This window comes from Aquila chrysaetos, chromosome 9, assembly GCF_900496995.4.
Source record: "Aquila chrysaetos chrysaetos chromosome 9, bAquChr1.4, whole genome shotgun sequence".
NCBI classification, from domain to species: domain Eukaryota; kingdom Metazoa; phylum Chordata; class Aves; order Accipitriformes; family Accipitridae; genus Aquila; species Aquila chrysaetos.
Genome location: NC_044012.1, coordinates 37325080 through 37338001, shown reverse-complemented (window position 1 = coordinate 37338001; position 12922 = coordinate 37325080). Strand labels below are relative to the sequence as shown.

The following is a 12922-nucleotide window of genomic DNA, read 5'->3' as shown; positions in this document are numbered from 1 at the left end:
TTTCATTTAACTGGATATTTAAGTGGGAAGTGTTTTTTCTGAGTATTTTATTTCTGATTGTAAGACACAGTTTGGCTTAAGGTCAGCAGTGGTGACAGTTAAACCTTCCTGCGTCCTACAAATGCTTATGCAATCAGTTTCGTTCAACAAAGCATTTAAGCAAGTAATTAAATGAACAAATATTACTGGGGTCTGAACCACTAACCTAATGGCCGAATGAATTCTCTCATTTCAGTGGCTTTTTATCAAGTATATGGGCTTCAACAAGGTTGCTCCCATGCTTGAATATTTTGCAACACTGGGACTTCGGGGTAACAGGGTAGCAGGATGAAGCCATTCTGCTATCACACTTTGGTCAGTAACATTGCATCTTTTGATATTTCTTTTGATGCAGGGATGACATGCAGTTGAAGACACCTCACAGTAAAATAAATGGACAGCCAAAAGGAATATCCAGGTTGGGTTCAACATCAAGTTCCCAGGGGACGCCTGTCAGCCCTGCTAGACACTCAAATGTTAAGAAGGTGTCTGGAGTTGGTGGAACAACCTATGAAATTTCAGTGTAAAATAAAATTAATTAAAAATAAAGAGCCATCCACTCAGCCAGCCATGAAGCTAGGAGCACTGTGAAGACTCAAATAACAACAAAGAAGGAGCAGCAGCAGCCGGCCACTCTCCTTTTCTTGTTTTGGGTTTGTTCTGTTTTCATCTTTCTCTTTTGGCCAAAAACCAGCTGCAGCCTTATTCTTGAGGGAATAAAATTGTACAGACCATCAGACTCTTCCTGAACCGACAGGCGGGAACTGGCTATGACCTAACACCACAACCACAGAGCGGATTTCTTTCATGCAAGAGAGCGCTAAAGCCATTGTGCGTGTGTCTGTCCAACAAACCTGTTGTGTGCCAGTTGTACTGTGAAAAAGTATGGTCAATCCAGGATCATTCAGTTTTCCCCATGCCCCTTCCCAGTTCTTCTGGCCAGCGATGTGTCCGGCAGGAGTCAGAGGCCCAACTGCTGTTTTCCTACCGACATGGAAAGCAGGCTTCCAGTGCTGGGCAGTCTGCGTGTGCGAGAACTGCTCTGTGTCCCCCAGGCGTTGCAGGTCAGGTTCCTCCTCCTGGGAAGGAGCAAGGCAAGGGCACTTGGGCTGTGAACGCCGTGTCGTCTTTAAAAGCCTCCCTGCTCCCTGATCCCGGATGGGAGCAGGAGAAAGGATAGCAACAGCTTCTCACTGTCTGCCATTTGCCTTCCTGTGTGTGAAATTGTGTGTGTGTGTGTGCGCGCGCGCGCGTGTTCGTCTCTCGTGGAAAAGGACCGCAACAACAGTAAGGATCTTCCACTCTGACCTCTTGCTCCCTCTGGTTTTTAAAGGCTTCTCTGACTTGGAAACAAAACCAAGCAGATAAGAAAGGCAATGTTTGGATGGGAACATATTTTAAACAGCCGTCAGCTGCTTTCCCTGCACCCTCCTTATTACCTGTTGGATTTAGGCAATAACATGGTTTACTGCCTTGCCCTGGTGCCGTCTGTGTAATCCTGCAGCAAGGTTATCATGATCTGTTGAATTTACAGTGTGTGTAACTGAGCCAAGCATACATCTACAGGATATAAATTTTCTATCTGCCTAATTACTAGCACATTCCCTCTGGTCTTCAGTACTGTTAGACAAAGGATTTTCCATTTGGGTTTTTTTCCCCTGGGGAACAACTTTTTTAAATTATATCAATCAAATCTATTTAACATTCTGAGGTTTCCTTTTCTTGTCTCCAGAAAACTACATTTGCTTTCTTGGATTTAAAGACAACTTCACCATAAAAAACAAGAAAGGGGTGCATTACTTTTTTCACAAATATGAGGACTCTGGCAAAGCTAATTTGGGGACAAATGGAATTTTTTTTTCTTTTCTCCATTTCTTATCTCCTTTTCCTTCCTATTCAGTCACCACCTCAGAAGTCAAAAGTACTGAGATCTGGACCAATGCTAACTAGCCAGATCATGTGTGCAATTAAGAATATCCTGAGCGACTGTTGCCAAAGTCACTAAAAATGATTATTTATCACTGAGCCAGTCAGCATATGAAACCCCGACTTCCCACCTGGTTCTCCTGGTGAATAGTTTTGACTAGAGAGCTAAAGTCATAATTTTTCAGGATATTTGTTTCAAGGAGTTGAATCCTTTTCAGTCCTTGACTATAACGGAGAGCTCTCCAGATATTTGGTAGCAATTCAGAATGTGTTGATAACATCTTACTTGTTTTTATGTATGTTGAGATTAATTATTCCAGAAGGCAAATATTGACCTCAGTTTTGCCTGGTTAAAATTTATCTTTTGATTTGATAAATCTTGACACCTGCAATACATGTTTACTATGTCCCTTGTATATCACACCAATTTTTGGAGAGGAAGGTTGAAGAGAACATAAGAAAGTTAATCATCTCTCTTTGTAATGCTCTATGTTGCCTGAAGGGACAAACCTGGAAAGCAATGCAGCTGCAATAGGCCAAAGTTATGAGAGCATGAACTAGAAAACAGTGTGCATTTTATTGCCTTGGTGATATTTTAAATGGCTACTGTAGGGACATTGCAGAGCAGAGAAGCAATAGTCTTTCTATGCAGATTTGCTCACTGGTATCTAGAATATTGTCTTTAGTTGGAGGCCCCATGTTACCAGAAAGATGCTGGCAAACTGGATCAGGTACAGGTGGAGCAATATATATTAAAAGACTGGACAGGCTGGCTGATGAGAAGATTTAAAGGGCTAAAAACATGTCATGGGCTAAGCAATGAAGTAGAAATTGAGTGTCATAATTTTACAAATACGTTACTTAAAAGATTTAAAACCAAAGGTAAATCAAAGGGTTGTCACTGGTAACCAATGGTCTACATTTAGAAGGGGGCAGAAAAGATGGAGGGGAAGGGGCAGTGGAATAGTCTTCCAAGGCAGAGTATTGGAGACTAACTATGTAGGACAGTCAAACTGTATTTGGACAAGTCATTAAAAAAATTTTTGTAAGAAAGAGGTGAGCCTGCAGGGGCAAGGGGCTAGACCAGATGGCCTTATAGATTTCTTCCATCTTTAACTGTTATTAATCTGCAACTCTACCCTGATGTTAACTCCTCAGGAAGATGCAGTACTTCCTCAAGGACTGGAATTCACTCTGGTGCATAGAGTATCACACGACTTACTTGTTTTTAAAGTATCATGTATGCCATATGCAAGCCCTGAAAAAGAGGGAATATGTGACACACTGAATTTGGGCTAGGGAGCTAGACAAGGGCACATTTTATCATGTATCTTTGAATACGTACATGAAATTCATGCAAGCAAGGTTGAAAATTTGCACCAATGTAATATTTGAGATTTGCATCCCAGTGATGCTCCACTTTGATCGTTCTTTCTCCTGCATTTATAAACGAAAAAGCTACTGAGGAACTTGAAGGGCCAAAGAGCCTTTGAAGTTAACTACATTAGTTCATGAGAGAATTTCTCAGTAAGACTAAACACAGTATTGTGTGTATAAAGCACTAATACCCAGGGTTATTTTGACATAGTTCACAAGGGGTAAGGGAGGAAAGAATGAATGTACTGTGTCATTACAGGTTCAGATGTAAGGATTATATATTTTGTGAGTAGTTTTGCCCACAGTTGAGAGACATTCGACTTGTTAATAGGTTTACAATGGTACCAAAGTCTTTTTTTTTTTTTTTTTTTTTTTTTTTTTCCTTTTGAGGTTTGCATATAATTCAGTGCACACAGCCTGGAGTAAATTATTCAAATCTTCTGAAAGAATAATCTAAGCAGAACTGTTAACAGGAGATTGCATGCAGCAAATCCAGCCTCATTTCCATCCAAGGCACTGAACCTGCAGCTATTTTCTCATAAATGTAAGTGTCTGTTTCCATAGCTCCTGTTGCGGGACTGGGGACCTATTTATTAAATCTAATTTTGGAGCTGAAACCAGCCCATGTTAAAGTATAGTTCTTCAAGCAGTTTACAGGTTAGCAGTAAGGTTCTTCTGCCCAAATAGTCTCAGTTTTTACAGACACTGCAGGCCAAATCTTCAGCTGGTGTAAATTGGTGTGGCTCCATCAAAGCTCTTTAAGTGACGTTAATTTACAGTAGGTGGGGATCAGCCATGAAAATCCAGCACAAGTTAACACATCTTGTAAAGTAGCTTCTTTATTTTTGTCATGCTTATTTCATGTTTCAGAAGTCTTAAATCTTTTCAACATGTTTTTATTTTTAGCTGTGGATTGTATTACTTATTTAAAAAACAGCAATAGTTTTTGTTTAGTTTATGCATCAATTTTCATTGCATATTGCATTTTATTAGCCGTTCGTTCCCTGTTCATACACTCCCATTTAGCCTCCAGGTTTTCATTGTAGTACAATCTGCCTTGAAAAGTTGGATCTCTTTATCTTTAATTGTATAATATATTGAGTATTATGAAATTAAATGTACGTTACTACATGGGTGGGAGAGAGAGGAAATATTTTTACTTGAAGCCTTAATATTTTCTTTTTTTACTACTTTGTTTGTTGACCTCATAGGAAAGTCTGAATAGCAAAGACTTTGAAACTCCGGGCCAAATACTGCACTGATATACAACCAGCATTTGGCCCCCTATGTCAAAACTGGATGCAGACATAACCTGGAACGAACAAGGGAAAAAGCCTCAGGGTGGCATATTTTCCTGAAGATTATTAATACAGTCTCAAAATGTGTCTGTAAGCAAGTACATTAAGAAGTCTTCAAGTCTTGAATTTTTAAGAAAGGTGATAGCAGGAACTGCCCTAATATCTTACATTTGCATTTTTTTTTTAATTAAACAAAACAAAACAAATGTAATTACTTAGTTTGGTTAAAGTCAGCTCTAAGGGTTGCACAGAGCTATGTTAGTAGCCATGTGCAGCAAATGAACTGTGTTGTGTTGCTGGTTTAAAATTGCTAACCAAGCATAATATTGTGTCAACTTGGCCTAAGATAATCACCTCATGGGCGTTATAATGGACGTTCCACAGATGATGCCTATTCTCCTATAAGCCTAATGTGGAAACTGCAGTGTGGTTTTCTTTGGACTATACCTGTGGTCCAGACTAGAGATAGATATATATATATATATATTCAATATTTTTTTGTGTGTGGGAAAGATGAGGTCAAGGTTGCTGTCTCTGACAGTCTGGAAAGTTAATGTCAAACCGTTTTTATGGTCTGTATTTCACCTGTTCTGCCACCTTGAATTGTTGGAATGTATCTGTGCAGGCTTTGTGGAGCTCTGTCTGTAACCTTTTTTGTGGCTCTCGTAATACATATATATTTTTTAAACCTTTGAGTCACTTCGGTATTTTCGAGTGTCCGGTTTTCCCCAGTGAGTTACGCCTCAGATGCATTTGTCTGCTGAGATGGTTCATGGTGTGCTGCCCTTTTTCACTTCCACTTGTGCAAAACGTGAACTGAAACAGTAGAACTGGAAAGGCCAGTTCCAGTGCAAAATCTGCAGGTGACAAAATATTAAAAAAGTGATTGCAGGTTAAGTCTCATTTTCAAGGTGCTTATGGTAGAGTAGAAAATATGCTGAGTCTTTAAAAGAGCGTCTCTTAGTTGTGACCAATGGATCATGCTTTTGAGACCACAGTAAGTGGTCCATGAAACAACACTACATGAAGTTTTCTATACTGTTTTTTGTTAAAGTTGTGAGGTTAATAGGGATCCTGTGGTCTGGCACAGCTGTGAATCATTGCTACACAGTAACTGTGGGAAAATGTTATATTGGTATTTGTTGAAATGTTCTGTCCAGGATGTCTGGACTTATACATCCCAAAGATGTACAATTTTTAATCTATCTTCATCTGTCTATTTGTTTCTAGGCTTTGAAAATATGTCTGTTTGGTCTGTAAGACTGGCTTATAACACACACAATTGCCAAGCCCTCCTAGCAGCAGCTGCTGTAGGATTTCTGATGCCATAATTTGCATATATAGGCTAATTACATTAAGCAAGGATCCATTCAAGCATGTTCATTGTAAATGCCAGTCACAGTTGTGTGCTGTCATGTCTTCACATGGCAGAGATTACCTTATATATGAATTGGCCAAAACATAATCACCAGGCTCCATTGATGTTGGCTACATCAAACAGAGTTATATAAGCTCATGATCTGTTTTAGTACATTTTATTTAAAGACATTTTGTCTTACAGTGATCTTGGCTTTCCTCTCTCTAAGTAATGGATAAATTATCCAAGTTTGTATTCATTTCTCCATTATTGTTATTTTTTATTCTGCAGGACAAGTTTCAGTTCACATTTTGGAACATAATAAGGAGAGACAAAGGAAACTATTTATACAGGTGAATATATCTTTTAAGAGAGGAGCAGTTATATAATAAATAGATTAGAATTACTGTCAAAATAGGTTTTGTTCACCTTGTCACAATAACTCAAATTTTAAAGTAAGGCTTATTTCACAGCTGATATCTCTGTAACCCTGAAATGTTTTTAAAATGTCTTGGTTAGACATTTCAAATTATATGAAGAAATATGATCTACTTTTATGGATTAAAAACAGTCCTAGAGAAGTGATGGTACATTTTACAGTGCCTTATATATATGTGTATATATATATGTATATATATAATGCCTATATGTATATAAAGTATACATAACTGTGTACATATATTCAAGTAAAACTAGTTACAGGTGTCCCTATCTGATGTATTTTAAATGGAACTGATCTGTGTTGATAGAAGAAAAAATGGTTGTATCAGCAGCAAAATACAAAACCAAAAATGCTCACTAAAATATAAGCAAATAAAATAGACTGGAAACAGTGTTTCTGCCAGTGGTTATCTTCAGGCCATAGAAGACTATGGTAGGTAGACCCACCATTTTAAGGGGTATTCAGAGAGAAGGGAAAGCAGCGATGGAAGCTTGGAGAAAGTGGAGAATATATATGAGCATGAGGGATGCCTGAGAGCACCCCAGTGCTCAGACCTATAAAGGAGAGGTGCAGGAGGAAGGGACGGGCTGTCTTTCAGGGGAAGCTGGGACCTTAGATGAACCATCAGAAGTCTCCTCAAACAAGTGGCCTTGAGAAAACTGGCTCTTGGCTGTGACAACAAGAATCCATCAGCCCCACTGGCGTTGACGGTGTTTCACCAAGTCTTTCAAATGGGCAAACTGATTCCTTCCCACCAAGTATTTTGTTTTCTGCCAACAGGGATGCAATACTCATGACTGTAGCTAGATATGGAACAGGGACTTTCACAAAGCTTCAGACAGTGGATCTTATCTAGAGAGAGAGGAGTGGCTTCTGTGGAAGAGACTGCGATCTCCTGACTATACGGAAGATTATTCATGTTTCCTTTCCCTTACAAATTATTTCATGCTGTGTTGCCATCCTGTTCACCTTTTACACATGCATGCCTTGTGTGGATTCTTCAGACAGTAATTTTGCCATTTATTTGCAAGGAATATAAAGCACTGACAGCCTATTTGTATGGTATTAGATCTAGAATATATCTGGCCTGAGATGGACAGCATACGAGGCTATGTGAGCACTGTGGGCAATGCTGAGGTTTATCAACATTTCTAGACTGTGTTAAGATATTCCGTCTATCCGGTCCTCATTAATCAAAGTAATTTCTGCATTTGTGGGCATAGGCCATTTTGATCAGACTATATGGCAGAAGTGCACAACATAACTTATGCAGCAGATTCTGCCAGTTCATGAGTTTTTCTCAGAGTTTAGTTGCATTTTAGAATAATACAGGTACCACAGGTAAGGCTTGTATTTTAAAAAATATTCCATTTCTGAAATAAAGCAATTATACAAATATAAGTAATTAAAAACCCTTCCTTTCAGCAGACTTTGTGACGTATCTGCCATGTAAAAACCATGAGGGCCATATACTACTCCTAAAGTTTATTTCACACCTTTAAACTCCTAGCCTCCACGTGGGGCTTGTACTATCCATCTATTTCTTCAATACAGGGTAAGAACCGGATTTTCAAGGATGTATTTGAGCATTGTCTGTGTGTGTGAAACCCTCTCACTGAACTCAGTGGTAACTGAAAGAAATGATGGAGAGGATATGTCCAATTAGCTGGAGAAAGGGCAATGCCTGGAACACTTTAAGGGAAAAAGTAGCCTTCCATACAAATGAAGAACAGTCATTTAGTTAGCACTGCTGTTTTGGAACCAAAGCATGCCCATGAGTTTGGGTTCAAGAAATCATGTCATTACACACAGTCAGCAATGAGGACTCAATGTAGAGCTTTCCACACCAAAATCACAAGCCATGAATATTTGAGATGAACACCTAAAATGAGAATTCCTGTTTTCAGAGTGGCAAAATAACATATTAAGCTCATGAATGGCGTGCCTGGCCCACACTGAAATCTTAGCTCCCCTGAAATCAATGATAGTTTTGCCTTTAATATTAATGGAGCCTCATTATACTTGACATGCCATTAGGAGTGGCGCCGACAGGAATTTCCTTACTGCTATAGTTTTTTGACATTAGGACTTCTTCAAGCCTCTAACTTGAAGCAAATCAAATAGTTGTCATCTTTTTTCCCACAACGGGGGACAAAGGGGAAAGTGGAATTTCATAAACACGTCCCATTTTTGGGCCGACTCTATTTTTAACGGAGCTTCTGTCCCTACTACAGAGAACTTAGATAAATAGTCTTCACGTCGGTGTTTTCGAGTGGCAAGCATCAAGGGGGAATTTGCGTTTACTTGTGAAGCAGCAACATGGTGCTCTTCTGCCTTCTGGCTTGTCCTTTCACGCGATATGCAGGTAAGTGGCTCCTGGGCAATGTTTTCTGCCTGCCTTCACTGCTTCAGTGGACATGAGGTGGACGGCTCCTGGGTGTGCCAGTTGCAAAGCACACCTCCCTGCCATGGAGCAGACGTGTTGAAAGCCTCTTTCAGTTGTGTAGGTGCAGAGCACATGGGAATCTTTGGATCAAAGATGACTGTGGAAGCTCATAAAATGGCATTATAATCTGGTTCTAGTCCTGGGCCCAGGTGGTTTAGCAGAATACAGCTTTACTGTCAGCTTTTTCTCTTGTACAGTCATTTGAACAGATGGTGAAAGGGGTTTTGTTGTTGGGTTTTTTTATAACTACAAACCAATGCTACTTTTTCTTAGGAAAAACTCACCTTGTAGAAACTGCAGTGTCTGAGTAAATTCGGTGAGTAACAGCATGATTCTATTTTTGCAGCCTGAATATTATGAATCCATCTGGCCTTGGGATCAGCCCCTACTGTCTCATTGACAGATACCTAAAATAACAGACTTGAAAACAGAGAAGTAAGTAGTTATAAATAGGTGGTACTTGGTTATGACTGATTTTTCAGACACACTATGACATAATGCAGACAAACTGCTCTGTTGTTGGCCACAATCTTCTATATCAAAATGCACGTGTTTTGCACTGCTCTCTTGTTGGCAGTTTCCCAATGTTAAGCTATGATTCGCAGTAAGAGATGTACCAGTTAGATGTTCAGCTGGAAACACGGTCTGCGTTTAAGGTGCAGGAATGGGCTTCAAGCATCCTGGCATCGTTTCCTGGCTCCACTTAGAGATTCCTGCTGACTCGTATGTCTTTCCATGCCTCTGCTCCATGTCAGATGGGGATGCAACTTCCTGACCTCACAAAGGTGCTGTGTTTGTGAGAGGCTCAAGCCCTATCATTCTGCAATCAGCTGTGTAGCTAGAGCCAAGCAGATGCATCCCATAGGTATCGGGGAGCAATAGGGCAGATTTGGGGTATATTTAACCTCAAATGAAAGCATCGCTCCAGGTCATGTTCTTGGGGAGGAAGTTTTTGGGTGTTTGTGTGATGGGTATTGCTGACGGTAGTCTTGGTCTTTCACAATGACTTTGGACAGCTGTTTTAGTAAATATATGAAAGACATTTCTGCCTTGATCCTTCCCTTGACCTCCAGCATATTTTCTTATAATTCAAACCCTCTACATAATACCCACACAGCACAATCCTCATTCCAAGAGACCATATGCTTCATTGCCTTAAGCAATTCCGCTCTTCCCTGCCTGCTTATTGGAATAGTTGTACATACATATAATAATAACTAAAATTACTGAGCAGAAATACAGTAAAAGAAATAGCTGTAGGTTGGGAGTGACCTCAAAAAGGGGGGACACTGCAATGTGCTGTTGCAGCACAGAACACGGTGAGAACTGAGTTTCGCAGCCGTTGACATGTTGTGGGCTGCTGAGGAAATAACAGCCTTTTACATTTTTTTCTTGAGAGCAAGGACTAAGCTGCTATGTTGCCATGAGAAAAATGTTTTAATTCCTGTCTTTTTCGTGTCTGTTTTAATGTTGTGCATATCTATTTATCTACAATACTGTATTCATAGCACATGAAGATTATCAGAGAAGCAATAACGTCTATTAGTGCACAAAGTAATTCCTTTGCTAGTATGGTCTTTTACTCAATACTCCCTTTCTAATAAAGGGGCAGGAAAGAGTTAGAAATTATTAATCACTGGGATTTTTAACACAGGAAAGCACATCCTGCTTTAAGGGACAGGAAGATTAGGCATGTACATGTGTAAAGTTGCACGAGTTTGTTTAACTGTAAAGGCAAAATAAATATATTTGTTTCCGCTTATATTGAAGCACAGAATAGCTACATTTTTCAAAACCTGTAAAACCTTCATAAGAAAATATACCATAGTAATTTAGTGTATTTCTCCCTCATTTTTTACAGACTTTATAATATCATTCTTTATGAGTATTTTAATTTATTTTTAAAAATAAATTTTTTCTTGAATTATATCTACACAAATTCTAGAGATATCTATGCAGACTGTATCCATACATACCTAAAGCCCAGGATGCTGCAGAACTGCATTTCAGCACTGTGTCACAAATGATGGAGAGAGTCCTTTCTGGGTACAAGAGAGTTGAGGTGTGCTATCCTTCATTTTAGTTTATTTATATATATACACCCACAGAGACTGATCACCAGAAGGAATCTGAGCATCCTGCTGTTGGATGGAGTCATTATACAATCCATGCACCCAGAAATGCTTTGCCTGCCTGAAGCAGAGACCTGTGAAGTGCTTTTCAAGGTACAGTGTGTCTGTGCTCACTCCTGGCTCAAACACGGGGCAGTTTTAAGCAGTGAGGTCTTCCGTGGTCTTTCTCTTTGTTACCTGCCACCCAGTGGGGGTGAGGCACAGACCTGGGAAACGGTGACACCGTTTGTGTTTGCAGCTGTGTCACTGACTTACCCTGTGACCTTGGGAAAGTCACGTCACTCTTGGCAGCTGTTATTCCAGTATGACACAGAAGTTGAGATCCTCTGGATTTAAATTGCTAAGTGACTTGCAGTGTTGGGTCATGTGGCCATTCCTTGAGGCCAGATCTGAAATCTGCTGGCAATAGGGCATGGCTTGGTAGAGGTTATACGGTGACCATATGGACACTATGCCTTGTGGCAGAGGTGTGGGACTTCAGAGGGCATTCTTACAATACTTAGCTCAGGTCACAGAGAAAACAGAGGTAATGAAAAAGAGAAAGAAGGGTCTTCAGCTGACATGAAAGGGAATAGGCAGTGTCAAAAGAGAGCAAAGGGCAGTTGGGTTTATTGCTGGCAAGAAAAATTTCCTCTGGTTTCTAGCAGCATGAAGGATTGATTGGCTGGGTCAGGCAGCACACTAAGTACATAGAAGATCTCTTCTTCCTGCTCCAGATGGATTTCCATCATTATTTTGCAAGAAGACAGAAGGCTATACTGTAGGCAGGGCCTTGGCAAGGGCAGGGTATAAGGTAGAGTAGTAACATAAATCTTCAGAGCCTTATGACAGGTTTGGCTGGAGACTGAAAGCACGCTGACAGGGAAAAGTTCAAATGGATCTCTGTCCTCACAGAATAGCCATTAGTTTTTGGCAATTCCACATTCCCCTGCACTTATCCTGGAGGGACAAGTTTAGTATAAAATGTATTTTTTAATTTTAAGCAGCAACCAGTCTTTCAGTGCCATGTGTCTGTCAAATGCACTGTAAAAAAGCCAGGGTGAAGCATTGTAAAAGTAATTCCCCTCCCCAAATTGTTGGAGTTGGCAAGAAGAAAACATTTGTAATTTTATTTCCAGGCCAGTTTACAGTTCAAAGTTATGTTTTATATGACATATTAAACTAATTACAAAACATAAATTCAATCTGGAGCAATAGTAAATGCTTATTACTCTTCATTTTGCAGATATAAAATGTTATAGAAGATCTGAAACACAGATTCAAAAAACTTGAATAAAATGTAGTGTGTATTTCAGCTATTGCTACAGCAGTGGCTGCTGAATGTGGGTTTTGCTAATATTTTAAAAAGAATTCTGCATAAATTCCTACTAATAGCAACGATTATTTTAGCTAATGAACCTGTAGTTCGTTTCAGCTAAGTAATTTTCATACATGCCTTCTTTTTGAAGCAAAGTCACTGGTAAGTCACACCAGGTTATAACAATAAAGTGCTAGTGGCAAATCAGTTAGCATAGAAAAACAATTCTCTTCAAAGAGTTTCTCTCTGGAGCACCTCCCATCAAGAACTCTCTCTTGAACTCTCTTGAACTCTCTCTTGGTTTAAAGCTGATAAATAAAATAATTAATGCCACAGAGGAAGCAAACAAGGAATGGGTATACCTGTTGCCCACAGTACAAGAAACAGTGAGCATTAAACGAAATTACCAAAAAGCAGAATGAAAACGCAAGGCAGAATTTTTCAAGAAAGCAGATTAAATTGCCACAAATGTTGTGAAAACCGTATCACTGGACCAAGAGAAAAGCAACAAAGGTATCCCTTAGCACAGCATTAACTCTGCTACTGTTATTATCAATCCCCTACATGGGGATGGGAAAGCAATGCTCTCTTTAGTCTGGGTTGACATT

The 12922-nt window shown here is 39.6% G+C and overlaps 1 protein-coding gene across 3 annotated transcripts in view; it reads left to right on the top strand.

Moving 5' to 3' along the window:
* Nucleotides 1-6702, top strand: part of ZDHHC8 (zinc finger DHHC-type palmitoyltransferase 8) — a 123593-nt gene extending 116891 nt beyond the window's left edge. For all 3 annotated transcript variants that reach the window (XM_030025522.2, XM_030025523.2, XM_041126040.1), the window contains one exon: nt 395-6702. In XM_030025522.2, the coding sequence (XP_029881382.1) occupies nt 395-566 (172 nt within the window). In that variant the 3' untranslated portion in view covers nt 567-6702. The remainder of the gene's footprint in view (nt 1-394) is intronic.
* The last annotated feature ends 6220 nt before the right edge of the window (nt 6703-12922 follow it).